Source organism: Pseudonaja textilis, chromosome 1, assembly GCF_049901715.1.
Source record: "Pseudonaja textilis isolate UNSWEBS1 chromosome 1, rPseTex1.2, whole genome shotgun sequence".
In the NCBI taxonomy this organism is placed as follows: domain Eukaryota; kingdom Metazoa; phylum Chordata; class Lepidosauria; order Squamata; family Elapidae; genus Pseudonaja; species Pseudonaja textilis.
In genome coordinates, this window is record NC_141990.1 from 19058247 (window position 1) to 19085578 (window position 27332).

General features: G+C 42.8%; 1 protein-coding gene across 1 annotated transcript in view; it reads left to right on the top strand.

Moving 5' to 3' along the window:
* The first annotated feature begins 9083 nt into the window (after nucleotides 1-9083).
* Nucleotides 9084-27332, top strand: part of MMP28 (matrix metallopeptidase 28) — a 28562-nt gene continuing 10313 nt past the window's right edge. The window contains exons 1-5 of the mRNA XM_026708662.2: nucleotides 9084-9367; nucleotides 15778-15854; nucleotides 16710-16897; nucleotides 25491-25712; nucleotides 26663-26908. Coding sequence (XP_026564447.1) covers nucleotides 9269-9367; nucleotides 15778-15854; nucleotides 16710-16897; nucleotides 25491-25712; nucleotides 26663-26908 — 832 coding nt within the window. The 5' untranslated portion in view covers nucleotides 9084-9268. The remainder of the gene's footprint in view (nucleotides 9368-15777; nucleotides 15855-16709; nucleotides 16898-25490; nucleotides 25713-26662; nucleotides 26909-27332) is intronic.

The window sequence follows — 27332 nt, forward strand, 5'->3', positions numbered from 1 at the left end:
TTATTTTTCTGTATTTCAGCTCAGAGGTACCCTTGTGTAGAGAGTGCTTAAATGGTGATCTGGATTATTCTAAAATGAGAACAGTTTTGGAAGGAACCATTTGTGTTCTGTAGATCTAATATATGCAAATTGTCATATACTAACAAATTTGTTCACTGTGAAGAGGTATTAGGCTATGCATAGCCAAGATCTATTGGAAATCTTTTTGAACTTGAGAATTTTAATGGGTATTGTCCACATCCACACAAGCTAATGTTAAGGATTATCTATCATGTTTAACCTTACATTTTTTAATATGGCCACCCATCTACCAAAAGGAATCTTGTGTATTGTTGTAGAAATAAGTACACTGCTCAAAAAAATAAAGGGAACACAAAAATAAGACATCCTAGATCTGAATGAATGAAATATTCTTATTAAATACTTTGTTCATTACATAGTTGAATGTGCTGACAACAAAATCACACAAAAATTATCAATGGAAACCAAATTTAGCAACCTATGGAGGTCTGGATTTGGAGCTACACTCAAAATTAAAGTGGAAAAAAACACTACAGGCTGATCCAACTTTGATGTAATATCCTTAAAACAAGTCAAAATGAGGCTCAGTAGTGTGTGTGGCCTCCACGTGCCTGTATGACCTCCCTACAATGCCTGGGCATGCTCCTGATGAGGTGGCGGATGGTCTCCTGAGGGATCTCCTCCCACACCTGGTCTAAAGCACCCCCCAACTCCTGGACAGTCTGGTACAACATGGCGTTGGTGGATGGAGCGAGACATGATGTTCCAGATGTGCTCAGTTGGATTCAGGTCTGCGGAACGGGTAGGCCAGTCCATAGCATCAATGCCTTCGTCTTGCAGGAACTGCTGACACACTCCCGCCACATGAGGTCTAACATTGTCGTGCATTAGGAGGAACCCAGGGCCAACCGCACCAGCATATGGTCTCACAAGGGGTCTGAGGATCTCATCTCGGTACCTAATGGCGGTCAGGCTACCTCTGGCGAGCACATGGAGGGCTGTGCAGCCCCCTAAAGAAATGCCACCCCACACCATTACTGACCCACTGCCAAGCCGGTCATGCTGGAGGATGTTGCAGGCAGCAGAACGTTCTCCACGGTGTCTCCAGACTGTCATGTCTGTCACATGTGCTCAGTGTGAACCTGCTTTCATCTGAAGAGCACAGGGCGCCAGTGGCGAATTTGCCAATCTTGGTGTTCTCTGGCAAATGCCAAACATCCTGCACGGTGTTAGGCTGTAAGCACAACCCCCCACCTGTGGGTGTCGGGCCCTCATACCACCTTCAAGGAGTCTGTTTCTGACCATTTGAGCAGCCACATGCATTTTTGTGGCCCGTTGGAGGTCATTTTGCAGGGCTCTAGCAGTGCTCCTCCTGTCCCTCCTTGCACAAAGGTGGAGGTAGCAGTCCTGATGCTGGGTTGTTGCCTTCCTACGGCCTCCTCCACGTCTCCTGATGTACTGGCCTGTCTCCTGGTAGCGCCTCCATGCTCTGGACACTACATTGACATACAGCAAACCTTGCCACAGCTCGCATTGAAGTGCCATCCTGGATGAGCTGCACTACCTGAGCCACTTGTGTGGGTTGTAGACTCCGTCTCATGCTACCACTAGAGTGAAAGTTGCAGTATTCAGGATGCTGGAAATTGTCAGTAGGTTTCAACACCTGGATGTTTCATATGGGTGTTTCACGACAAGTAGTTCGGATTGTCCTGTAGGAAACGGAGCTGTAGGTGGTGCTCTTTGCTTCCATCAAAAAAAAAAAAATCAAATGAATGGCTTAAATTTGCAGAGAGAAGTCTTGCTCATTTCTATGAAGGATTCTTAATAACGTGGAATTGAAAAGGAAAAGGAGACAAATTGCGGATTTGGAATTGTGTAAAAGATTTAGAATCAACCACTGCTACACAGATTAGGGTCTGATGCCATATTTGAAATATTGTACTGTTATTTTAAACAGACTCAGGCTATATAGGAAAGAGAATTGAGATTATTGCAAAGGGGTGCATAGGAAGGATCATATTCTGTATAAGGGAAACCTGCATTAAGGGAATATTGATTTAAGGGGGGAATGATGTTGGATGAATAAAATAAAAGGTTGTGTACTCTGCATTAAGGGTGGAGTACTGGGGGAGAATGATTTTTTTTTTCCTTTTAGGAGAATTTGATCATCCTTCAATAAAGGTTATTGGCAGTAGATTCAGGACAAACTAAAGTTTTTTTAAAAAATAATCCAGGTATGTATGCACACGTATGTAAATGTATAAAATACACTTTAAACTGTGTGCCAAGGGAACTCCATGCAGATTTGTGTTACATGGACAATTTCTTTTTGGAGAATTTTAAATAAAAATAGCTGAAATGTTCACCAAATTTCAGGGATAGACACAAATTATGTTGACCTTGGCCAAGATATTTTGGTAATTGCTACATTTTTAAAAATTGATTTGGTGAGTGTGGTGCATCCAACTCATGTCTGAATTATTAATGGGTATACAAGGTGGTGTGTGCACACATGCCTTACAGGTAGTCCTCAACTGATGACCACAATTGAGTTCAAAATTTTGGTTAAGAGAGACATTTGTTAACTGAGTTTTGCCCCATTTTACGACCTTTCTTGCCATAGTTGTTAAGTGAATCACTGCAGTTGATAAGTTAGCAACCCGGCTGTTAAGTGAATCTCGCTTCCCCATTGACTTTGCTTGTCAAAAGACATGATCTTGGAGCAGAGCAATGTTGGAACACAGGTATCCTGTCTGCCCTGGTCCTTCACTAGATGTTTTTTTAAAGATTGTACAACCATTTGTCTGAAGTGGTAGTGTCTCCTTGAGCAGGAGGCTGGACTAGAAGACCTCCAAGATCTCTTCTAACACTGTTATTCTGTTTTTAAAAAGTTGCTTTTTCAGGGCTGTGGCTGCACTGCAAGTACAGTGGACAAACCTGGGAATGCGTGTATAGACAATGATCGATGCGTTGTCTCCTGAACAGGGTGGTTCCTTCAGAGTGTAAGTTTGGCCACTCAAGGCTGCCTTGTCTAGACAGTAGTGGTCATGATCAGGAAAATAGCTTGTCTCCTAACTGGAGTGATGGTCCATCCTTTTAAAAGCCTCACGGTGCCTTGTCAAGTGTGATTCATGCCTCTGGCTTGCTGTGCATGGAGCTTTCATCTGGCTCCAGACAGTACATCAGCTGCTGTTGGGGGCTACTTAGTTGCCACTCCTCATTCTTTAAATAACTGATGCCAGAATCTGCATTCCTTGTATTTTTATGACCAGGAAGATTTCTTTTTCCCTTTTTGTCATAAATTTTACCAAACGAAATTAATCGATAGTAGAAAAGACCACGTCACTAACTACTCACTGATGTTTTGCCTCAGTTTCTGCCTAATAACATAGACCATCCAGGTGCTAAAAAATACTATTTATAGTGATGTGCCAATCAAGAGGGCATCCAGTGTATTTCAAAAGCTAATTCAAAGTGGACTTAATCTTTTAACTCCCTGAACAGTTTGGGACCTGCATTTGATAGGCAGTGTGGGTTTTCTTTCAGTATTTAAGGTGCTAGATCTGTTCTAGTCAGGCACGTAAGCCAACTGGATGACCTTTCATTTCCTCTTAACCCCTAAAACAGCATCAACCTGTGCAACAAGCCAGTTGAAGAGTTCTAGCAAGCGTTTTGCCACACTGCATCAATGGCTTTGAGGTGGGAATGCAGTGGAAACAAGTAGATCTTGCAACCAAGCAAGATAAATATTCAGAAGAATTACTTATTTTGATTTTTTTTGCATCACAAACCTTGGTGATGTGATAGAATAGACAAGTTCTTCATTGGAAGCCCCAAAGTTATGGAATGCCATCTATTTAAAATCACAAGCTTTAAACATACAGGTAGTCTCCGACTTACAACAGTTTACTTAGTGACCATTCGAAATTACAATAGCACTGAAAAACGTGACTGATGACCATTTCTCACGCTTATGGCCATTGCAGCATCTCCATGGTCATGTGATTTGCATTCGGATGCTCGATAACGGATTCACATTTCCAACGGTCAGTGTCCCAGGGTCATGGGATCCCCTTTTGCGACCTTTCTGACAAGCAAAGTTACTGGGGAGACCAAATTCACTTAACAACCCTGTTACTAGTTTAACAACTGCGGTGATTCGCTTAACAAATATGGCAAGCAAAGTCATAAAATGGGACAAACTCAAATGTTTCACTTAACATACATTTTGGGCTCAATTGTGGTCGTAACTGGAGGACTATCTTCATTGCAAGAAATAGAAATGCATTGCAGCAACCCAGAACACCAGAAAAAAAGAAACAAAATGTATATACAACCACCCAGCAAAATGAATACCCATGAAACTTCATCATAAAGTGCCTGACCACTCAGCCCACTGCAGCACAACCAACAAGAGCTATGAAAAGGACGGCACTGCCCTAGATCAAAAACATCTCAGAAACAACCAGCAGACTATTACAACTGCGTGGCATCAGTACCCAAACCATTGAAACAGATGTCAAACTCGATTTAATTGAGGGACACATCAGGGTTGTGTTTGACCTTGGGAGGGCCGGGAGGCCGTCAGGGCTGAAAACAGCCTTGATGAGTGGAGTCAAGCTGGCCATGCCTGCTCATCCCCACCCCTGGGGAGGCCACACACAGCCCACCCAGGCTCTGGTTTCAGCCGCGACTGCCTCCTGCAGCCCCCTGCCAGCAAAAATTAAGCCCCCAAGCTCCATTGTTGCTGGCAGAGGGCTGCAGGAGGCCGTCATGGCTGAAAACGGAGCCTGGGAGAGCCACACACGGCCCTCCCGAGCTCCATTTTTGATGGCTGAGGCACCGCAGGCTGGTCCTTCATTGTTTCCATGGTGACCCCACGGGCCAGATCTAAGCACAGGCCAATTCCAGCCTGTGGGCCTTGAGTTTGACACCCCTGATCTAAAAACATCTTAAATAAAGCCAAGACACAGTAACCCAAGTAGAGAAAAAGAGGAATCATCGACATAGAGTGTAAGGATTGTAACAGCCATTGTATAAGACTAGCGGAGCGTATCCATATACACCAACAAGCAATAGAGACACAAATGGATGTCTCAGAAATCTCACAATACGCGGACAGATTCTATCGTAGTTTTAACTGGAAACAGCATCCTAGACCAAGCTAAATTTTAAAACGCTAGGCAATTCCTGGAAACCTGACATTCAGACAAGTCAGCCATCAATACCCTATAGAAATAAACTATATTTACACACCATTCTAAAGTGACAATAAAAAAAGCTAAGGAGACAAAATCCAGAACACATCCTCTCCAGCAGCCAACACCCAGATAAGTAGGAATTAACATTAAGTAAACAATCAAACAGAAAACAATACCCTAATCAAAGAACTATTAATGAGAAAATCACAGCCCCACCAATATTTGCAGTGCAATTAGCAGCAAATGAGCAGTGAGCAAACCCCACCCTCCCTTGCATTAATAATGTTACCTAACATGGATAACAAAACCTCTATAAATAAATAACCAAACTCAGAGTACACCAAGAACTCCATATTTTAAATATGTTTTTGAGACAGTTCTACTAAACATGCTATTTGTGGCATGCTACGGACAAGGCCTTCCTATGACAAGATCTTTCCCTTGCTCTACCTCCATTTCAGTGGTGGGATTCAAATTTTTTTACTGGTTCTGTGGCCATGGCTTGGTGGCGTGGTGTGGCTTGGTGAGTGTGGCAGGGGAAGGTTACTCCAAAATCCCCATTCCCTCCCCATCCCACTAACCTGCTTTCCAGCTCCGTTCTCCTGTGCAGGGCAACCAAAGAAGACCCAGCCAATCAGTTGGGACTTGGGAGGCAGAGAAGAGATGGGGTCGGGGCCAGTCAGAGGTGGAATTTGCCAGTTCTCCGAACTACTCAAAATTTCCTCTACCGGTTCTCCAGAACTGGTCAGAACCTGCTGAATGCCACCTCTGCTCCCTTTCCCTTTTCCTAACTACTTTTTATTATTCCAGCTTAGCTGACTTTGCCCTAGGCAGGGAAGCATACTGTACTTTCAAACAAAGGACTGGGCTGCAACAATGCATCATTGTTATTTTTCACAAATGCTAAGGCACTCATTGATACTGATTATTGCTCATCTGGGCTTTATACAGGTAGTCCTTGACTTACAACAGTTTGTTTAGTGACTGTTCGAACATACAACGGCACTGAAAAAAGTGACTTTTTCACCTTTATGACTGTTGCGGCATCCCCATGGTCATCTAATCATAATTTAAACACCTGGCAACTGATTCATATATTTATGACGGTTGCAGTTTCCCGTGGTCATGTAATCACCTTTTACGACCCGGCAAGCAAAGTTAAGGGAAGCCAGATTCACTTAACAACCATATTATTAACTTAACAAATGCAGTGATTCACTTAACAACTGTGGCAAGGGAGATCGTAAATGGGACAAAATTCATTCAACAAATGTCTCAGCAATATAAATTTTGGGCTCAATTGCGGTCATAAATCGAATATTACCTGTACTCTTTGATAAGAAAGGGCTTTCAACTAGGTAACCAGCTTTGTTGCACCTTTGCTATGTGCAGAATTCTCTCCTGACAGGACAGTTCTTGATCAGTATGGGCACATTTTGGCTAGTGCAACCGAAGACCAAATCAATCTGAAACAGGATTACACTGTTGTATGTGCATTTAAGGTTTCTCTTCTGGAAGTCACTTTGCAAACCAACCTACTGCTGTACACATTCTCTCCCATTCTGGCTAGTTACAAATGTCAAAAGTGCCAAAAATCCAGAAAGTAACCATAACATTGACACGATTTGTCTGGAGTATATATTAAAAAACAACAACAACATTCAGGCATAGTAGGTGCCAGTCCTGGCCTGATTATTTACTTATACGGACTGAGTAACTGAAGACTGGAGTTTGGTCATAATCGTGCCATTTTCACGAGGGGAAAGGAAAATTTCCCTGAAAAATTTCACCTACCCTGGAAATTCCCAGACTGGATGGAGACAGAAAATATTCTTTGGAACGGAACGTTTTCAAGAGAAAAAAAGACTACATCAGTGTTTTTTTCAAACTTGACAACATTAAGTTGGTGGACTTCAACTTCCAGAATTCCTCAGCCAGTATTCCCCAGCCAGCCATGAATTCCCCAGTGAGTCATTCTGGGAGTTGAAGTCCACGCATTTTTTAAAGTTGTCATGGTTGACAAACGATACGTCTATCTGAACTTCTTTATGGAGTAGAATTGGGGCTCCATCATTCCTGGCTGGGTGAGTCTATCCAATCCAGGTTTTAAAGGGGAATCAAGTGGCACGCTGTACTTAATGCAGCATTCTCTCCCAGTCTGTTACCAACCTGGGTGAGAATATGTGATGTCTGGCTAAGTAGAATTTCCTCCCACAAGACCTGGCCCCACTGATATTGGTGAACCCCTTCCACGCAGCCTGGAAAGATGGGATAAGTAGGTTTTCCTCCAGGATTTGGGGCATGGGGTAGAGTTCTGCCAAATACATTCTGGAGTGGAGACTAAGAAGTAGGCAGGTAAAAAGATAAAGCATAATTTTTACAAGGGTGCAGCTAGTTGCTTTGTATATATCCCATAAGCAACGTAATATCTTAACTCATTTTCCCAAAATATTGGAGAGTTTTCAACTTCACTGACTTTAATATTCTCCCATCAGCAAATCTTGAAGGGAGATACCAGATCTCATGTGGAATTTCTTAGAATGTTGAATGTATTTTAAGTTATTTTAAAGATTGGTATTATTCACTTAAAATCAAGAGAGAGGTTTTTATAACGTTACTGTATTATTTCTCTACTAAAAAAGTTGGAGATCCTTTTTGTTCTAGATTTGTTTAATGTATTTTGGGGGGATTTTTAAATCTGTCCTGTTATTCCTTTTTCCTTTTATTTTAGTTTGTACTTTATAATGTTTGATTCTGAAACTGAATAAAGATATTTTGAAAAGGAAAAAAGAAGATTTTACAAAAGGAAGGAGCTGATGCCTCTTCCATCCTTGCATTTGAGCCTTTATCTTAAAACAATACATTAGTGCAACATATGAGAATTAAATCTGAAATATCTGTCTCCAACAGACAGTACTAGTTTAGATTGCCAAGGTCTTAGTTTGCCTAATGGGGCTTTGGTGGTCTTTATAGCAAACTGCCCCAAATATGCCAAAGCTGACTTGGCTGAGACTTTCTTTATCTTGCCAAAACCACTGCTGAGAAAGTCTCAACTAACCAAAGCCACGTGGAGTACCAGAAGTGCATTTTAATGGGCTGATGATCAATGTAATTAAAGATCGGACAAATGCCAGTTCTAGTTCTTTTGGTTTAGCGTTTGTCTATTCTGGAGATGGGTAGCCACGCACTGATGTGAAATCTGTGGGGAGCACTAGTTAGTTAGTTAGTTTTAGCTAGTACGCTAAAATCTCCCTGGGGTTTTTTTCGGGGGAAAGAGCAGCGAATGACGTCATCGGCCAGCTTGATCGGGGAATCGAGGGATCGGTTCTTGCTCTGGCCCGTGAACGGGGCAACCGAGGTTTACTTTTCTGGCCGCTGTTTGCAACACCTTAGTTCAGGGGGTCTCCAACCTTGGCAACTTTAAGCCTGGAGGACTTCAATTCCCAGAATTCCGCAGCCAGCAAAGGCTTAAAGTTGCCAAGGTTGGAGACCCCTGCCTTAGTTGGATGCAATCGATTCAACCGATCTAGTTAATTCCCCAGGGGTGTCTTTCTTTCCTTCCTCGCCATTCCCACTTCCAACTAAGCCTTTCTACTTTTTTGCACCGGCTCCCATAGAAAGTATCACGAGGAAGGGGATCCCTTTGTTCAGAAGCAGCGGGGATTGCAAACCAAGGTTGAAAGAAAGAAGAAAGAAAGAAAGAAAGAAAAAGAAAGAAAGAACAACCCAGCGCGAGTGCTGGCGTGCGTTGTCCTTGAGTTTTTGTCTTCCCCGGTTGGGTTTCTGCCCACCCCGAAGCCCCAGGACAAGGAGGCGCGGCCGAGTTACGCGGCGGGGCGAGGCGAAACTACCTTCCCGATTGAGCCCGGGAGGACGGCGGAGAGCTTCAGCCGGCGCCCTGCCCGTGGACCGGGGCGTGCTCAGTTCAGCCCTGCCGGATGGGTGGAGAGACCGAAGCCGAAGCGGGCTGAGCGTGGCTTAAGCTTCCCGGCTCCATCGATCGGCTCCCTCGGCGGGACGGGAGGCGGAGCGGCGGCTGCGAGGCGATGGCCGCGGCTGCTGCCCTGATCGCGGCGCTGCTCGGGCTCCTGCCCGCTCAGACGAGCACCAGAGCCGGAGGGAGAAGCCAGCCTGGAGCGGCTCAGGTGAGGCAGGCGGGAGGGGATGCCTGAGCTCGAGATCGAGCAGGGGTTAGTCAGTCGGGAAGGGAGAGAAAGAGAGAGCTCTGTACACGCCCAGAGACACGATCGGCATTAGATCTCGGCCTACCGAGGGGACTAGCTAAGAGGTAACTTTTGTCATAAAAAGTGAAAGAGGCTTGGAAGTTACTTGAACTAGGCTGTGATTCTAAACGTAGCAATTGCCATTCGTCCTATACTGAAGTTTTCTTGATGTGTGGGTCTAAAATTCCTTCCAAGAGGAAACTAAACTAGTTGGAGAGCCCCAGACTGGGTTCCTCATCTCTGACAATGCTTCCTTTGTGGAGAGAGGCTCTGTTAACTGTCTACCTCAGAGGTCTCCAAACTTGGCAACTTTAAAACTTGTGGACTTCAACTCTCTGAATTCTCCAGCCAACATAAGTAAAAATATTTGAAACGCACCACTGCTGTGCTTGCATTCATTTAACAACTGCTCGATGTTACCATGGGGCTGAAAAAACGTCACTTACCACCAGTTTTTGCACTTAGGCCATCTCAGTGTCCTCATGGTCACGTGATAAAAATTGGGGCACTTGCCAACCAGCATACACATTTACCATGGTTGCAGTGTCTTGGGGGTCTCTTATCACCATTTGTGACTTTCCCAGTGGACCTCCAACAAGCAAAACCAATGGGGGAAATCTGGGTTTGCTTAATGACTGGGAGATTTGCTTAATGGCTGCAAGCAAAAAAAGATAATAAAAGTGGATGTGACTCACTTAACAACTGCTTCACTTAGCAATAAAAGTCCCAATCCCAATTGTGGTTGTAGATTGAGAACTACCTATACCAGGAGTCCCCAACCACCCGTCTGCGGCCCACTATGGCCCCGTTTCAAAACCAGGCCGTGCAAGTGGCAGGCAAGAGAGCATGTGCAGGTTCATTTGCACGAGTGGCATGTGTGTGTGTGCGTGCGCAAAGCTCCATTTGAGCAAGCAGTGGGTGCTCGCACACTCAGCTCCATTTGAACAATGGAGCGTGTGCAAATGGAGCAGTGCATGGTTGTGCACGGGCTTGCCACTCACACAGAATCATCCTCTTCCTCTCCCCCCATTCCCATCCGCCAAGCCAGAAAGGTTGTGACCGCTGTGACCTCATACTTTATACAGTTTTGTAAACAGGAACTGGTTCCTGAGATATTCCCCCCAAGATACACTGTTGAAAGATTCATTCAGTCGGAAGATGTACTCAAAAGAAGTCTGGTTCTTCGCAAATAAAGTTACATGTCAGCCCCACTGGATAGCCCAGACCATAAAACCAGCTCCACAGGAAAGCTAAAACTTCCTTTATTGAGTTTAACTCTTAATACCAAAATCTTGCAAGTCTAATTGTGCTATATTTCCTCCTCCACCCCCTTTTAATTCAGTAAATTAGGAGGCATCCATCTGAGCTTATTCCAAATGTTGTCTGGCTGCCCTGGATTTTAAAAAAGATCTGCCCTTTTGCCTCCTACAAGGTAATCTTCCTTACTCTCTACACTACGTCTACGTGAATTCTGGACCCAAGAAAGGGCTTTGTGGCTAAATCCTGATTAAAATGAAGGCGTTCATTGGTGGGCAGAAGGTATAAGGATCTGGATTATGAGGTTAAGCATCAGTGCTGAAATCACCTGCTGTATCTGTCTGACTAGACCAGTGGCTATGAAAATCATTGTGTGGGCTAGCAAATAAGGTTCAGTTAGAAGAGAAGCTGGACAACCAGTGAAAATAGGACTGTTTATTAGAGCAGGGGTGTCAAACTCGTGATGACACATTGTCGTCACTTGTCGTATTGTAACTTTTTCCCCCTTTGCTAAACTGGGGGTGGGCATGGCCAGCAGTGATGCATCCGGCCCATCGGCCACAAGTTTGACACCTCTGGTTTAGGGGCAGAGCAGGTTCTGACCAATTCTGGAGAATTGGTTGGCCCCGCCCCCATCTATTCTCTGTCTCCCGAGTCCCAGCTGATTGGCTGGGTCTTTTTTTGTTGCCCTGCACAGGAGAATGGAGCTGGAAAGCAGGTTAGTGGGGTGGAGAAGGAATTGGATTTTGCAGTAATCTTCCCCCAGGGTTGGGGTGGGAATGGAGATTTTACATTATCCTTCCCCTGCCATGCCCACCAAGCCATATCACATCCACCAAGCCACAGGCAAAGAACTGGTAGTAAAATTTTTTGAATCCCACCACTGTTTAGGGATGCAAGAGAGGTTGTGTTACACAAACAGCTCCATGTTCCTACTTGTTGCCAGTCTTCTCCACTGTTCAGCATCAGTGTCACACTGTAGTTGGTTCCCAGACTGATAAGGATTTAGGAGACCCTTATATAAACAACCAGCTGCCAGATTTCCTGTTACCAGTGAAGACACCAGCTGTAAAAAAGCTGTTTGAAAGAAAATCAGAAAGTCTCCAGCCTGTAACCACATGGGGACATATTGGCTGTAAAGTCAGTTGCTGTAATTCTTGCAGCTGCATCCAAAAGAGAAACTGGAGAAATTGTGCTTGAAAAAGATGTGGCTCTTGGCTTTGAGGCAGCTGCCAAAGAACTTGACAATCTGCCACCTGCAGCAGCTCATCTACCAGTGCGATAGACCCTGTAGATGTGTCCACAGGACATGAGGCTTTTGTTGAAATGACAAAACTAGCAACGTGCCAATGCGATGCAGACTTCCTTTCTTCTGTGTATGCTTGCAACATTACTTATGCTTGCAAAGAGCTGTGGTGGCACAGTGGTTAGAATGCTGTACTGCAGGCTACTTTTGCTGAATGCCTGCAATTTGGCAGTTCGAATCTCACCAGGCTCCAGGTTGACTCAGCCTTCCATCCTTCCGAGGTGGGTAAGATGAGGGCCCAGATTGTTGGGGGCAATAGGCTGACTCTGTAAACTGCTCAGAGAGGGCTGTAAAGTGGTATTTAAGCGGTATATAAGTCTAAGTGCTATTGCTATTATCACACAGGTGAAAAAGGACTGGACCTTGTATCATAACGGTGCAATGTTAGCTTTGTCCTTTGTCAAACCCTTGACCCCTTTTCCCACTCTTTAAGCCTCTGGCCCCAATCTCTAGAGCAACCCTCCTAATTTGCAGAAAGCATCTGCTTAGAATGCATTTCCCAGCCCGTTTCTTTGGCATTACTACTTCATGTCCTAACAAGAACATATAGTTTAAGTCTTGCTTCTCTGCTGTCTTGGAGGAACAAAGAACTTCTCTCCCGCCCTCTCTAAAATTCTGGTCCTTGTGGGGCTACTTGTCATCCAAGCAGCAGTCAGTCTTGACAGGCCTTGATTTATGGTTTCTGGGGGCAGCCTCTGGTCTTAAGCCCGGAGAGAAATTAATGAGGCGAGTGGGTTGTCTGCATCTGTGCGTCTTTCCTTTTTTCCCCTCCCCATTGCACAGAACAAATGAGGGGGGTATCTCCTCAGTCAGGGCACATTTTGCAGTGTGTTTCCCCATGATGCTTACGTCTTTATTTCCTGCTGCTTCAAAATATTCTATAGAAAATGGAATTTCCTCCTTGGGGAAATTAGGGTGGGAGGAAGAGACCCAGAGTTACTTATGGCTCTAGGGTCAAGACTAAAGCTGTTAAAAAGCTGTTTTGAAGGAGACTTGAGAGCCCTGATTTGGACTCACGAAGCAGCTTTTAAATCTGATATTATCTGGCCAGTTTATAACATTATGTTTTCTCTGCCAAGTGTCATGAACGTTCTAATTTGGAACTGATGTGCAACTCAAGGTTTACTTTTTATAAACACATTTTATCTCTTTCTCAGCCTTACAAAAACTTACCAAATTGGACATTCTCCCCAATTAAAATTGGATCAATTTGACTCCTTGAAATGTTGACTGTACAGGCTAAATATCACACCTTTAAATTCCTTTCATGATTGCTTTGAAATCTTCTGCTGACTTCCGTTAAATATGATTCCTCATAGGTTATCTGAAGAGGAATAACACCACATTCCTTTTACTGTGACTTTGCTGTTTTCTGTTGTGCAATCACGGTCTACATAGCTGACTTTCCTCCTGCCCCTGATTAAACTTGCTACTGCGGCCACATAATGCAATTTTTAAATTTGTATTTCTGTCAAGATGCATATATAGCCTTTCACCTCTGCTTCCAAGACACGTTGCAAAATATTACAACAACAGAAATTTTGTATTATCCACACACATGCACAAATATTGTTCTTGTGCCATATCTGTCATTGGACGTTGGCGATCATGTTGGCGATCCTATTTTTATCAACAGTAGCACAAAAAAGTGCTGCTTTGACCAAGCCGGTCCCTTAGATTTTGAAGCCATGATGTTCTTCTTCTGTCTGGACCTCATTTGCCTTCAATCTTTCCCTGGAGGATTAAGTGAAGTATGCCGTATTTTTCTGGGTGTCACATCACATGTTTGAAATATTCTAACTTTTGCTTTTTAATGGTTTTAGTGATTTCCCTTTGCTTTCCCATGCACAAATATATAAAAGTAATCAGCCAAATCCATTGCAGGATGAGGATTTTTTTATGGAAAGATCTTACTAAGCTAGTCCAATGCAGTTGGCATAATAGATCTTTTTTGACTTTTCAATACAAGGTCCAAAGTCACCTAGTCAGCTTCTGTGTCTAAAGGAGGATTAGAATTTGAGTCTCCCTGTCAGGCTCAGCAATACTTTTAACTATTACATTACGTTGTCTCTTGCAAATGGTGTGCACAATTCCAAAAAAACCCACTTTGGTTTTCTACAAGGATCTTTTCCTCCCCATTACAACTGAAGCTATGGAAGTCTGCTAATTACCGGTCAGGAAAATGGCTTCCTTGCACTGTTTATAGTTTCCCATAATGATACAAATCTGCTAGTGGTCACCCATTGTTATAAGGGCATTTCTCAACATCATTACAATTGTATCCATGGTGATCTTGTCACAGCAATTTCCTGAAATGCTGATGAATAGGTATAACTAGTTTCCCTGGCAGAAGGTAGTCTCATTAGTTGTTTTCACATGGTAAAGGTTAAGGAAATCCTCTAGTTTATACATTTGTTGTTGCACAACAGTCTGGGTGATCACCAGGGTTAACATTAACTTAAAGACACACATACCCATCGAGCCACACCTCCATACACAAACATATCTTTTGACAAACTATATGAGCATAGCAATTGTCTGGCCTTGTATGATCTATTTGTCCCGTCCGTTCATCCATCCATCCACCCACCCACCAGTAAGCCATCCATTTTGTCTCTTGTAACATGCCAGGAAGGAAAACAAAAAGTGGAATGGAAACATAATTGTGTGCGTTATTTGCCTCTGGTCTCCTCCCATTGCCCAGGGATATTGACAATGTGGTAAAAAGCCTTGCCAATTTTATTTTAAAACTGATAGGAATAAACACTCATTCCTCTTCCCATTTCAGGATTGATGAAAATGGCTTTCCCCAGCTCCGCCCATACAGTATTTTTCGGGCCCTTGCATTTTGTTATTGTTTCCAGATCTTTCAGAAGTATTCAATGGTGGTTTTTATAGTTTTCATTGTGTTTCTAAAAAAAAAAAAATTCTCTGAAAAAATATGGAACAAATGTTCACTCCCTTCCCAAACTTTCCATTTTTGCAACAGTAAAAAATCACCTTATTTCCACACAAGAGAATGAAAAGAAAGTGCATATGGGGAAATCACCTGTAATTTGGCACTTTCTGCCACGCTAAAGCATAAACATAAACAATTAAGTGTTCCTCCCCCCGCCCCTCTTTATTAATCTCTTTCAGATATCCTCCTTTTTCAGGCTTATCCTTTATTTTTTCCAAGAAAAATATAGTCACAGTACATATTACGGATATTGCATTAACAGGTCTTCTGTTGTGGAGGTGTCTGTTGATTATTTGGTCTTTGGAGAAATAATAGGGCTGGAAAAGGAAGTTCTCTCCTTTTTGCTCTGCTCACCCTGGAGTGAATTTGTTTTAGGAATCCAAAGCTGATAAGGAAAGGAAGGGAGTGCTGGGAAAAACAGAGGTGATAGGGACAAAGAATTTAGAATGAAGGAGTTTCTCTGGCAGATACAATAACTGCAAGACAAATCTTGCAACTCAGAATTGAAACTGGCTTCTCCGCAGGCATAAACAGTGTTTGAAGTGGGAAGGCATGCAGCTACAAATGGATATTCTTTGAGTCGGGCCCAGTATTTAAAAGAGGGAGCTAACTATACTTTCTAAAACTGACCAAGAATATTCAGAATCCGAAGTATGTAAAGACTTTGCATATATTTCACAACCTTGACGTAAAAAAGGCTGTGGGTTTTGTTACAAGGAAATAATGAAAGAATGCCAGGGGCTGGTTTGTTTGTTTTTCATATAAAGCCTAGTGTCTTATCTATTATTATTTATTTTGATTTGATTTTAGAGGTTTCTGGAGAAATATGGCTATTTTGAGTCTGTGCACCAAGTACCGGACTTAGCAGGATTCCCAGATGCCATAAAGTAAGCCTGTGATTCCCATTCTTCTCTTACTGCTTTTAGTTGATGACTTCCATCTCCGTTTAATATCTATCTAATCCCTAAATCCCATGCCTTCCTATGCAGTCTGTTGCTAGCTTAGACCATGCAGCTGGCCAGCTTTCATTGACGACGGGTTCTGCTCAGTGGTTTCCCTTGTATGGGCTTAGTTTCTTCTGTAGTATGACCAATGCAGCAGTTTTGACCCAGCTGGTAGATTCCTCAAATGCCAATGCTGCCTTCTGGATTCAATCCATCTTCCACTATTCTCTCTGGGTTGCTTTCTTTCTTAAATTTTTTATTTTCTTTCCCTGCTACTAGCTTCAAATTTTGTATGAAGGGTAATAGTGGCAAATGCTTAAAAATGGTGTAATGGCCTAGTGGTAAAGATGCTTGCCTCCCATTTGGGTGGTTGAGAGTTCAATTCTAGGTAGCAACAGATGTTTCTCTCCTAGGACGCAAAGAAAAAAGTATCTATTGTGAACTCTGCATAGGTGTCAGGAAGGGTATCTGGCCAGCAAATGTCCAGTCGTGACTCTATCCAAACAGGGACTACAGGGGAATTCCCCTATAAAAAGGGGAATTCGCGTGTTTAAAAACCAAGGGCTAAATCAGTGTTTCCCAATGTATTTATTTAAAACATTTACATAGCCACCTATCTTTCAACCAACTCTGGATGTCTCCAAATCAATGCTGTCAACTTTAAGATGCGTAGACTTCAATTCCCAGAATTCCTCAGCCAGCCATGAAGTCTGCACATCTTCAAGCTGAGGTTGAGAAATACTGGCTTAAACGAAGGAGCATCATGCAACTTCCATCCCACTTCCTGTGCTCTTACAGGGAATTTCAATGGATTTCTCACCTGCCCCTCAGTGGCAACCTGGATGCCATCACTCTCCATCACATGAGTCTCCCTCGCTGTGGTGTCAATGATGCAGAGAGCCACACGGCATGGAAGAAGCGCATGGATGCCCTGTTCTCACGGGGGAAAGCCCGGAAGAGTCGCAGGAAACGATACTTGCATCAGAGTAAGTCTGCTTGAGCTTGGAAATATGTGTCCTTCTTCTGGACCAGGTTGTAATTTCCAACCATCATTTTAAAGTGGGGACTCAAAGACTCCAAGGAGATATCCAGCAGCCCTGTGGAGTCTCTGAGCATCTACTCTATGGCTAGTACAGATTTGGGCACAAGAGACCTTTGGAAATTCTTCACTCAATTTCTGGGAAGAATAATTGGATGGGTAATTTCTCCAAGTGAAGGTGACTTTCTCTGATGGGTCTTCTTGAACTCCCGAAGAAGTCCAGTGGAAAGAGTTCCTTCCTGAAATCTTCTCTTGATGGTGAGTGGAAATGTCGGATGCCTGGGAGAGTTGCAGACCAAAGAAGAATTGAGTGCAGCAATAGCAATAACAATAGCACTTAGATTTATATATCGCCCCGATGTGCTTTAAAAGCATTCTGTGGGCAGTCTACAATGTAGAAACATTTTCACATTGCCCTTAACAATCTGGGTCCTCATTTTGTCGACCTCAAAAAGATGGAGGACCGAATTAACCTTGAGCTAGGGTCAAACTCCAGGCTGTGAGCAGAGTTTGCCTGCAATACTATACTTTAATCACTGCACTACATCGATGTAGAATGAGAGACGGTCATATGCGTGTGCATACCTTCATAAATAAAAGAGTTCTTGGCTGCATCCTAATTAAGTGTGCCACGCACTAGAAATTCTTTTCTTTATGAAGAAAAGTTCTTTCATCAGTCTGCATAAAAATGATTAGAGGAAAATACAATTGATGTTCTTTATCTGCACTTAGAAAAGTATGGAGGCCAGTTTCCCAGGCACCACCGTAATTCAGGAAAGGCATCGGCAAAAGACCTGGTCACTTAGTCTTCCAAAGCACAGTCACTTGGAGAAAAGACCATTAGGAGGGATAGTTAGGACAACTTTCAGTTTCTTTTTCCTTTTTATTTGTTCATTTATTTACTTACAAAAAAATACATAACCGCCCATCTCGCAACAAGTGACTCTGGGTGGCATATAGCCAAAAAAAAGTATAAAAACAATAAACACGTCAAACACATTTATATTAAAAAAAAAACACACACAAGAGATTTAACCAGCAACGAATGTGTCCTTGCTGGACTCATTCCAGAAAATTATAAAAAATATATATAAAAAATATATATATAAAAAAAGAAAGTAAGTGCTGACTAAATAAGCCCTTGAACCACTTATTCACATTGGGAATTTCAAGCTCTTTGCTTCTTTACCAGCTTCATTGGCTTAATAGCTTTTCTAGACAGCAGAAGTCAGAGAAGCTGAGAGAGCAGCTGTTTTGAAGACAACCCCAAAGGAAAGATTAGAGTGGAAGGATTAGTGGAAGTCTGCCTGTGCAGACTTCAAATTGGGCCTGACAAGGCTGCACCTGGGTAGGAGGCCAGAAATACCGGGTTGCCGAACCTCCACGGTTTTCAGTTTTCGTGGTTGTCTTCTCTTAGCATGAAGGAGGCCTGTTCTTTGTCACAATTGCCTGGCTTTCTTCCCCTCCTGCATTTGTGCCCGAGGAGGATAAGGCCGTTGTTATGGGGAAAATAGGAGGAGGAAAGAACATTAGGTATGTTTACTGCCTTGAGTTATTTATAAAAATAATAAAGATTATTAGAACACATTCTAAGCTAAGCTAAAAGAAGAAACTATGGTGTTTCCCCCCCCCCCCATCTGTGACCACGCCTGGGATCTTTGGGGTAAGTCTGTCCTATTTCTACTGCATCAGTCTTGTCTCAAGTGAAATATACGCATCTCCCTCAATCTCTCTTCACAGGATTTAGCTTTCAGTCCTTCCATCATCCTCATTGCCTTCTCTTGCTTTTGCTCGAATGTGTGAGAAAGCGAAACTTTCGTAAAGTGTGGTAACACAAACCAGACCCTGTACTTATTCTGGGGTCAAACCAATGCAGAACAGAAGGGGATGAAAGGTAGCCCCGGACTTGGGATCATTCATTTAGCAACCTTTCAAAGTTACAGTGGTGTGTGAGGGAAAATCCAGTCCTCACACTTCTGACCGGTGCTTGCATTTACTACAGTTGCACTATCCCCTTAGTGACGTGATTGCAGTTTGGGTGTTTGGCAGTTGGCTCGCATTTACGACTCATTGCAGTGATCTTGCATGCAATCACATCACTGCATTTGACTGCATGGTTTTGTTGAAAACTGGCATTTATTACAGGTTTTCAGCAAAACTGGCCCATAGAAAACCATTGGTTCACTTAACAACCGGGGCATTTGCTTAATGACCACTGCAATAAAAGACATCAAATTGGGTCAGCCACATACGTGTCCCATATGAGTGTTGTGACTTAACAACCATTATGATCGTAACTCAAGGATTACCTGTAAGCTCCCTTCAGTATGACAGAAGACAGAGCAGTAGGGCGAAGAAGAACCAGGTTTGATAGCAAACTACTGAATAATCCATTTTAAAAATGATGTATGAAGCTTTAGAAAGGTTTTACAAACAAATGTTTGCAGTTGGAATTGGGCCTTGCTCTAAGCAAGTGGGGGGAAAACCCCCCACAATAGCTGCTTTTTGCCATGAAAACCAACACTGCAAGAAAACTTTGTCCCTCCGTAAATGATTTTTGCCTTCCTTCAAGGAACACACCTATAATTTGAGTCTGAGAACCCTGCGGCTCATTTTACAAGATTTGAGTCATGGTTTTCCCCCCACCTTAAAAATTCTTAATTGCAGCTGTCATTTGTAGCCATCACTTTGTGGGGAAATAAACAGTTTGCACCCATCTCAAATGCAGGTGTGCTTCTTCAGGCCTGTTGAAACTGGGCCGTGTGTTTCACTCCTAGAAGATGAGCATCGGAAGTTAGGCTCTTATAAAATATTTGATCCTGTTATTAGTTGATGCCTGTTGGGCCAGACTTTTGTTATGGTTTTTAAATTTTTTTGCACTTGAGCCTCTGAAGATAGAAAGAGTAGCTCTATTCACAAGTTATAAATTTGTCAGTCTTATTTTAGCCTAACATTTTGCCTAGAAACAGTCGGTAAGATTCATTTGTGCTTCAATGAATTCTGTAGGCCTAGAAAACTGGAATAAGGTAAATCGGATTTAAATCAACCAAGCCTGAATTCCCACTCAACCCGATGGCCAAAATAATCCATTTCCTGCATTTGCACAATTGAAGCTTGGTTTCAAAACACACTAAGCCACAAATAAGCTATCATGCTTAGCCTTAATCTCATTTAGCCTACTCTTGAATACGTATTTTCTTCCAAGCCAGGTTCAAAAGGTTTCATGTGAACACAGCCTAAAAGTGCCATGGAAAACACAATTGGTAGGTGCCTCAGAGCAAATCCGGCTGTCAGATCTTGGACAATGTCCAGCTTTGGCAGGTCCAGAATTAAACAGCAATGAATGTGGGGCAGCTGTGTATCAGAGGTGGTATTCAGCAGGTTCAGACCAGTTCTGGAGAATCGGTAGCGGAAATTTTGAGTAGTTTGGAATACCACTTCTGACTGGCCCCGCCCCATCTATTCTCTGCCTTCTGAGTCCCAGCTGATCAGCTGGGTCTTCTTTGGTTCCCCTGCACAGGAGAACAGAGCTGGAAAGCAGGTTAGTGGGGTGGGGTGGGAATGGAGATTTTACAGTATCCTTACCCTGCCATGCCCACCAAGCCATGCCCACAGAACCAGTAGTAAAAAAAAATTGAATCCTACCACTGCAGTGTGTATCCCAATTTACAGAGGGTGATCATCTGATAGAAGAGAATAATTGTAGCTCAAGATTGAACTATGGTATCCTTGGTACTCTCTGAGCTTGGTTGTTTTCTAGCAGACATTTCATCACCGACCTAAGCATAGTACATACAATTTTCTATTGCAATGTCCTACTCGTCAATGACTACTTCAGCTTCAACCACAACAATAAAAAGAGCACACAATAGATACAAAGTCAAGGTAAACTGCACCAAACTTGATTGCAGGAAATACGACTTCAGCAACAGAGGGGTCAATGCCTGGAATACAGTACCTGACTCTTTGGTTTCTTCCTCAAACCCCAAGAACTTTAACTTTAGACTGCCTACTGTTGAACTCACCCCTTTCCTAAGAGGTCTGTAGGGGGCGTGCATAAGTGCAACAATGTGCCTACCATCCCTGTCCTAATGTTCCTTTTTATTCATATCATTCAACACAGCCATCTATCAGGAGATTTTGGAGCACTTCATGCTTCCTTCCGCAGATGAGCTTTATGGGGATGCTGACTTCATTTTCCAGCTGGACTTGGCATCTGCCCACACTGCCCATACTGCCAAAAGCACCAAAACCTGGTTCAATGACTGTGGGATTACTGTGCTTGATTGGCCAGCAAACTCACCTGACTTGAACCCCATGGAGAATCTATAGGGCATTGCCTAGAGAATGAGACGTGAGACCAAACAATGCAGAAGAGCTGAAGGCCACTATTGAAGTATCCTGGTCTTCCATAATACTTTAGCAGTGCCACAGGCTGATAGCTTCCATGCCACACCGCATTGAGGCAGTAATTGCTGCAAAAGGGGCCCAAACCAAATGCTGAGTGCATATGCATGCTTATACTTTTCAGAGGTCCGATATTGTTCTATGTACAATCCTTGTTTTATTGATTGCATGTAATATTTAAATATTCTGAGATTGTGGATTTGGGGTTTTCATGAGCTGTAAGCCATAATTTTCTCAATTATGACAAATCAAGCTTGAACTATCTTGCTTTGCATGTAATAAGTCTATCTCATATATTAGTTTCACCTTTTAAGTTGCATTACTGAAATAAATGAACTTTTGCACGATATTCTAATTTTTCGAGTTTCACCTGTAGATGTTGTTTACCTCTATGTGCCTGTTGATGGCTGATTTGTCTGAGGGTCAGTCTTTCTCTGTGATGATCCTCTGTTTGAAAGCTTGTCAAAGTAGTCCTTTGACTGAGGGTATCCTTTAAGGGAAGTCTCAATGGAGCAAATCAAGTTCTTAAAATTAATTATAAGGAAGGAGAGTAGGAGCTTTGAAGTTGTCCATCTATGGCAGAAGTGGGGAACTATGGTCCTTTTATGACTTGCTGGCTCAGGAATTCTGGAAGTCAAAGTTCACAAGCCATAAAGCAGATTCTTAACAGATTAACAGAGTTGGATGGGACCTTGTAAGTCATCTAGTCCACCCCCTTGCCCAAGCAGGAGACCATACACCATTTCTGACAAATGGCAGCCCAGTCTCTTCTTGAAAGCCTCCAGTGATGAAGCTCCCACAACTTCTGAAGGCAAGCTGTTCCATTGGTTAATTGCTCTCACTGTCAGAAAATTTCTCATTTCCAGGTTGAACCCTCTCTTTGATCAGTTTCCATCCATTATTCCTTGTCTGGCCTTCAGGTGCCTTGGAAAGGGCCATAGTTCCCCATTCTTGATCTATGGTAAGCATACAAACACAGGAGAAATCTCTCTCAAATCACCCCCCCCCCCCTCAAAAGTTGAAATAACCAGGTTTAATTGCTTTCCTCAACTAGTTGGGTCAAAAGGAATCTCTCAGGGGAGGGATGCCATTCTGATGTGTGTGTACACAATGGATAAAAAGCCACCTCTGAGAGCCCCGTAAATGACATTCATCAAGAGAGGGCACCCACAAGAGGTCTGCCATTCTCAATTTAATTGGGTGGGAGCATATGGTTAGTTGAGCAAGAATGGTTGAAGCTTGGTCTATAAGCCCCCGTTACCTGAATAAGGGATAACAAGGGATAATCGGGGTTGTAGACCCAAACCTTTAATCAGTGTGAAATTTTGGAAGGGTGTTTTAATAGGCCTACAGGCAGACTCTAAAACATAGTACATAGTTAACGATTTCTTACAACCAAGCTGTGTGTGTTTTTTTTTTTTTAACCCCAATCAAAATTTATGCTCTAAGCCATTTTGCAGTTCATAAAGTCTTTAATCTTCTCTCGGGGCTTGTTGTGTTTTGCAGATACAGGGCTGGATGGTCTATTAGATTAATTGGAGGGAGGAAGATTGACAACTTGGCCTCTAAATGATGGTCTGTGAGGCTCCCTTGATCCCTAGGATGAGCTCACTCTTTTTCCTGTGCCCAAAGCAGGAAGCAGCTCTTTGGGCGAATAGAGCTGTTTTTTTCTCTTAGAAAGGAAATGCTTTCAAGAATCCAGTGGTTGAAGGAAACAGTCTGTGTCCTTCGTTTACCGTGAGAATCACAGCAGGCTGCCGAATGTGGAGCCCTTTCTCACCGATACAGACTGTCAGTCTGATGTCGACTCACTCTCTCACAGCTCTAGAATACCACTAGATCCAAATTCCTAGTGAATAAGCAAGCTATTTCTATATTCTTACGTGCTCTAAACTGAAGAATTGGTGTTTTTTTTTAAAGGGCTAGATACACTGGCGCTTCACGATGGGAGGTATGCCCACATTCCTGTGCAGCCCATTGTGGGAATAACCACACCTTATTTTGTAAGAGAATAAAACTTATTTCCACTACCCCAAAGCCACCCAATAGCCAAAAGGGCAAGGAACAAGAGTAGCTAAAGATTGCTAAAAGTGCACTCATCCAAAACGAAAGAAGTGAAACTGGCGAAGAAAATTAAGACAGAAACGCCGTGCCCGTATTTCCCTTCATCCACAAAAAGGGATAACTAGACACCATATACAGGACAAAGAAAAAATCCCACAGTTATAGAAAAGAAAGAATAGACCCTTTATGGCCCTCTGGCCATAAAGCACCTGAAGGCAAGACAACAAAACAATGGATGGAAGCTAATCAAGGAGAGAAGCAACCTAGAACTAAGGAGACATTTCCTAATGGTGAGAACAATCGACCAGTGGAACGGCTTGCCTTCAGATGCTGTGAGTGCCCCATCACTGAAGGCTTTCAAGAAGAGACTGGGCAGCCATTTGTCTGAAATGATATGGGCTCTCCTACTCAAGTAGGGGGTTGGATTAGATGACCTCCAAGGTCCCTTCCAACTCTGATATTCTATCATTTCTTTTAAAATATTTCTCAATGTAAGAACAATTAATCAATGGAACGTCTTGCCTCTAGAAGTTGTGGGATCTCCAACACTGGAGGCTTTAGAGAAGAGGTTGGATAATCATCAGTCTAGAATGGTATAGGGCCTCCAGCTTCAGCAGGGAGTCAGACTAGAAGAGCTCCAAGGTCTCTCCCAACTCTGTTGTTCTATTATATTAGCATGACTCAAGATCAGAGGAGGAAATTACAAGCCCATCTTAGCCTGACATTTGGATTTAGTTTAGTTTAGTTTAGTTTATTGTCATTGCACCTTGTACAACGAAATCAAACACCATCTTCAGTGCACATCATGACCATGACCATGAAAATAAACAAATACACATCCTTCACCCTCCATACATTGAATTGAAACCTCCGACACCACACCAACATTGCACTATACAGCAGAATTCAAAAGAGCTACTGCCCTGGGATAGAAGCTGTTTTTCAGCCTATTTGTCCTTGTTTTTATTATTCTGTACCATCTGCCAGATGGTAATAGTTCAAAAAAAGGGTCCCAGGATGAGATGGATCTTTGAGAATGTTTTGAACTTTCTTAAGGCAGTGGGAGCTATAAAGCTCTTCCAAAGAGGGGAGAGGGCAACCAATGATCTTCTGGACAATGACATTAACCCTCTGGAGTGCTTTCCTATCTGCCACCATGCAATTGGCAAACCATACAGAGGTGCAGGATTGTGTCACATGTGGTGAAAACGATGATGAGTGTCCTGCGAAAGAGAAGGAAGGTGATGTTTAGAGAATAAATTTTCTTATTGATGTTAGAGAATAAATTTCTTCAGCATAGGGAATTGGGGTGGTCGGAATTTTATGAGGAAATTACAATTGGAGAGGCACAATTTGGATGTTGGTGTCCATGACTTTCAAATGGCACCCATGAACATCCCATTTAGTTTGAATAAGACCCTAAGCATAGTTTATGCCCTTAATCCCTTGTGACTCCATCTTCTTTGTAAATGAATGTGGGCTGTAGTTAATAACGCTTTCATTTTTCACTTGAATTTCATTTAGTGGTTTCCTGCAGAAAATGATAAGATTTCAGAATCGATACATGCAGATACTGTTGTGGGAGAATGAATTTTAGTTGTATTTCTTAAATTTCTGTTCTCCTCTATCTCTGGTACTGTTTGCACATTTCTTTAAAACATTCACTTTGAAGATCTCTGGAGATTTCCAGTCATCCAGGTCATAGTTGTCCCAAAGGTCCCTTTTCAAGAGGCAAGTGGACTTTCTGGTTTTTCTTTGAAAACATTTAGCTTCTCATCCAAGAAGCGTCTTCAGCTCTGATTGGATGGTGGGGAATGGAAGGACCATCCAGTCAGAGCTGAAGAAGTTTCTTGGATGAGAAGCGAAACATCTTCAAAGAAAAACCAGAAAGTCCAGTTGCCTCTTGAAAAAGCACCTTTGAGATCCACTTTGAAGATGCTGAGAAAGTGTTATTGTCATTGTTGATGTGCCTTTAACAGGGGTGCTGGAATTAATCACCTTATGTCTGATTCATTTTTTCTGATCTTCTCTCCACTAATTTCTCTCCCCCTCCCATCTCAACCTTGTAGGTGGCAAGTGGTATAAACGGCACTTGACTTACCGGCTAATCAACTGGCCTTGGTATCTGCCAGAGCAGCAGGTCCGTCTGGCAGTGAAAACAGCTTTTGAGCTATGGAGCAATGTCTCTTCCTTGGTGTTTTGGGAAGTAGCAGATGAGCCTGCAGATATTCGCCTGACGTTCTTCTTTGGGGATCACAATGATGGAGTTGAGAATGCCTTTGATGGTCCAGGTGCTGATTTGTTATGTCTTACCTCTTAAACATCCTTTGGTTATAAGACCATATTGGTCCAGAGTTCTGAGTTCATGCATCTTCTGTCATGGGGTTCCTACTGTCAGGACTTCAAAAGAAACAGGTGACCAAGAGCCCTGGGCTTAGAGAGGGGCAGAGAGCAAGCTGGTAGGACAGAAATTAGATTTACCCATTCCTGGTGTTTTTCAAATGTGTAGAAAACACCATTTCCTTGATACTGTAATCTGGTTTTGCTCTACACTATCAAGACTTGTAAATAAAATGAATATTGGTAATCAACCTGGCTGAAGACTTGAGATTCTGATCCTAAGTTTGAGGAGCCTCATGGCTTATGAGATTCTTCCACATGGGACCTATGCAAACTTCAAAATGAGTTTTGCACCTGTATGCAGAATTCCTCCTCACCTTTGGCAACTAAGCAATTTATTTCTCAGAAATTATCTTAATTTAAAAAAAAAACTTTTTAGTGCTGAAGTCTTGCAGCAGGTATTTCCCCTGAACAACATTTTTTAAGGACCTCTCTTTCTTCTGGGTCTTCAATCATCTCAGTAGGTCTTTTAAGGGGAAAGGTGACTTGGTGGCTTTTCACTTTCCTCCCCATAGGAATCACTTAGATTTTCCCTCATGCAATTCAAAAAAAGCACACTGGATTAAGTAAAAATACGACAGCAGGGGTGAAAGCAATTTATTTGATGACTCTTTGGCCTGGAATGAGGATGAGGTTTTTCGTTTCTCCACTGCAGCAACTTAGAGCCAGGCATTTATTCTTCTGCTGCTAGGATTGGGAAGTTGGCAGCAATAAAGACGATCATAGAAGAAGCATCAGCAGTATGTAATTCTCTGATGGAGGGAGTTGATTGACTTTCATCGCTAAATATAAATAGTGTTCAAGTTGATCTGCGATCTGATTTCTCTTTCTTTTTTCTTAGGGGGTGCTTTGGCACACGCCTTCTTCCCACGCCGTGGTGAGGCCCATTTTGACAATGACGAGAGATGGTCCCTGGACAGTGGGAAAGGCCGTAACCTCTTTGTGGTGATGGCACATGAAATTGGTCATACACTGGGCCTGGAACACTCCCCTGTGTCCAATGCTCTTATGTCCCCCTACTACAAGAAGCTGGGCAAGGGTTTTGTCTTGAGCTGGGATGATGTTCTTGCCATTCAGAATTTATACGGTAAATAGAATTTATTTTCTCAAGAGTAAAACTTTTTCAAGGTAAAGACTGCATGAGCACATCTTCAAATATAGACTACAGCCTTGGAACCAGTTGGAGTGAATGAGACTCTAGGAAGAGTGCAAAGAAGAGCAGCAAAGTTAATGAAGGGAGTGGAAGCTAAAACAATGATTGAATGGTTGCAGGAATTGGGTATGTAAACGAAGAGAAGGACTAGGGGGTGAAACGATAGGACATTTCCTGTATTTGAGGGGCTGCCATAGTGAAGATGGGGGTCAACCTATTCTGCAAAGAACCTGTGGGCAGGACTAGAAGTTACAGATGGAAGTTTATCAAAGGCAGATCCAACCTAAAATTAAGGAGAAATTTCCTTGCAGTGAAACAATTAATCGGTGGAATGGTTAGCCTGCAGAAGATGTGGATG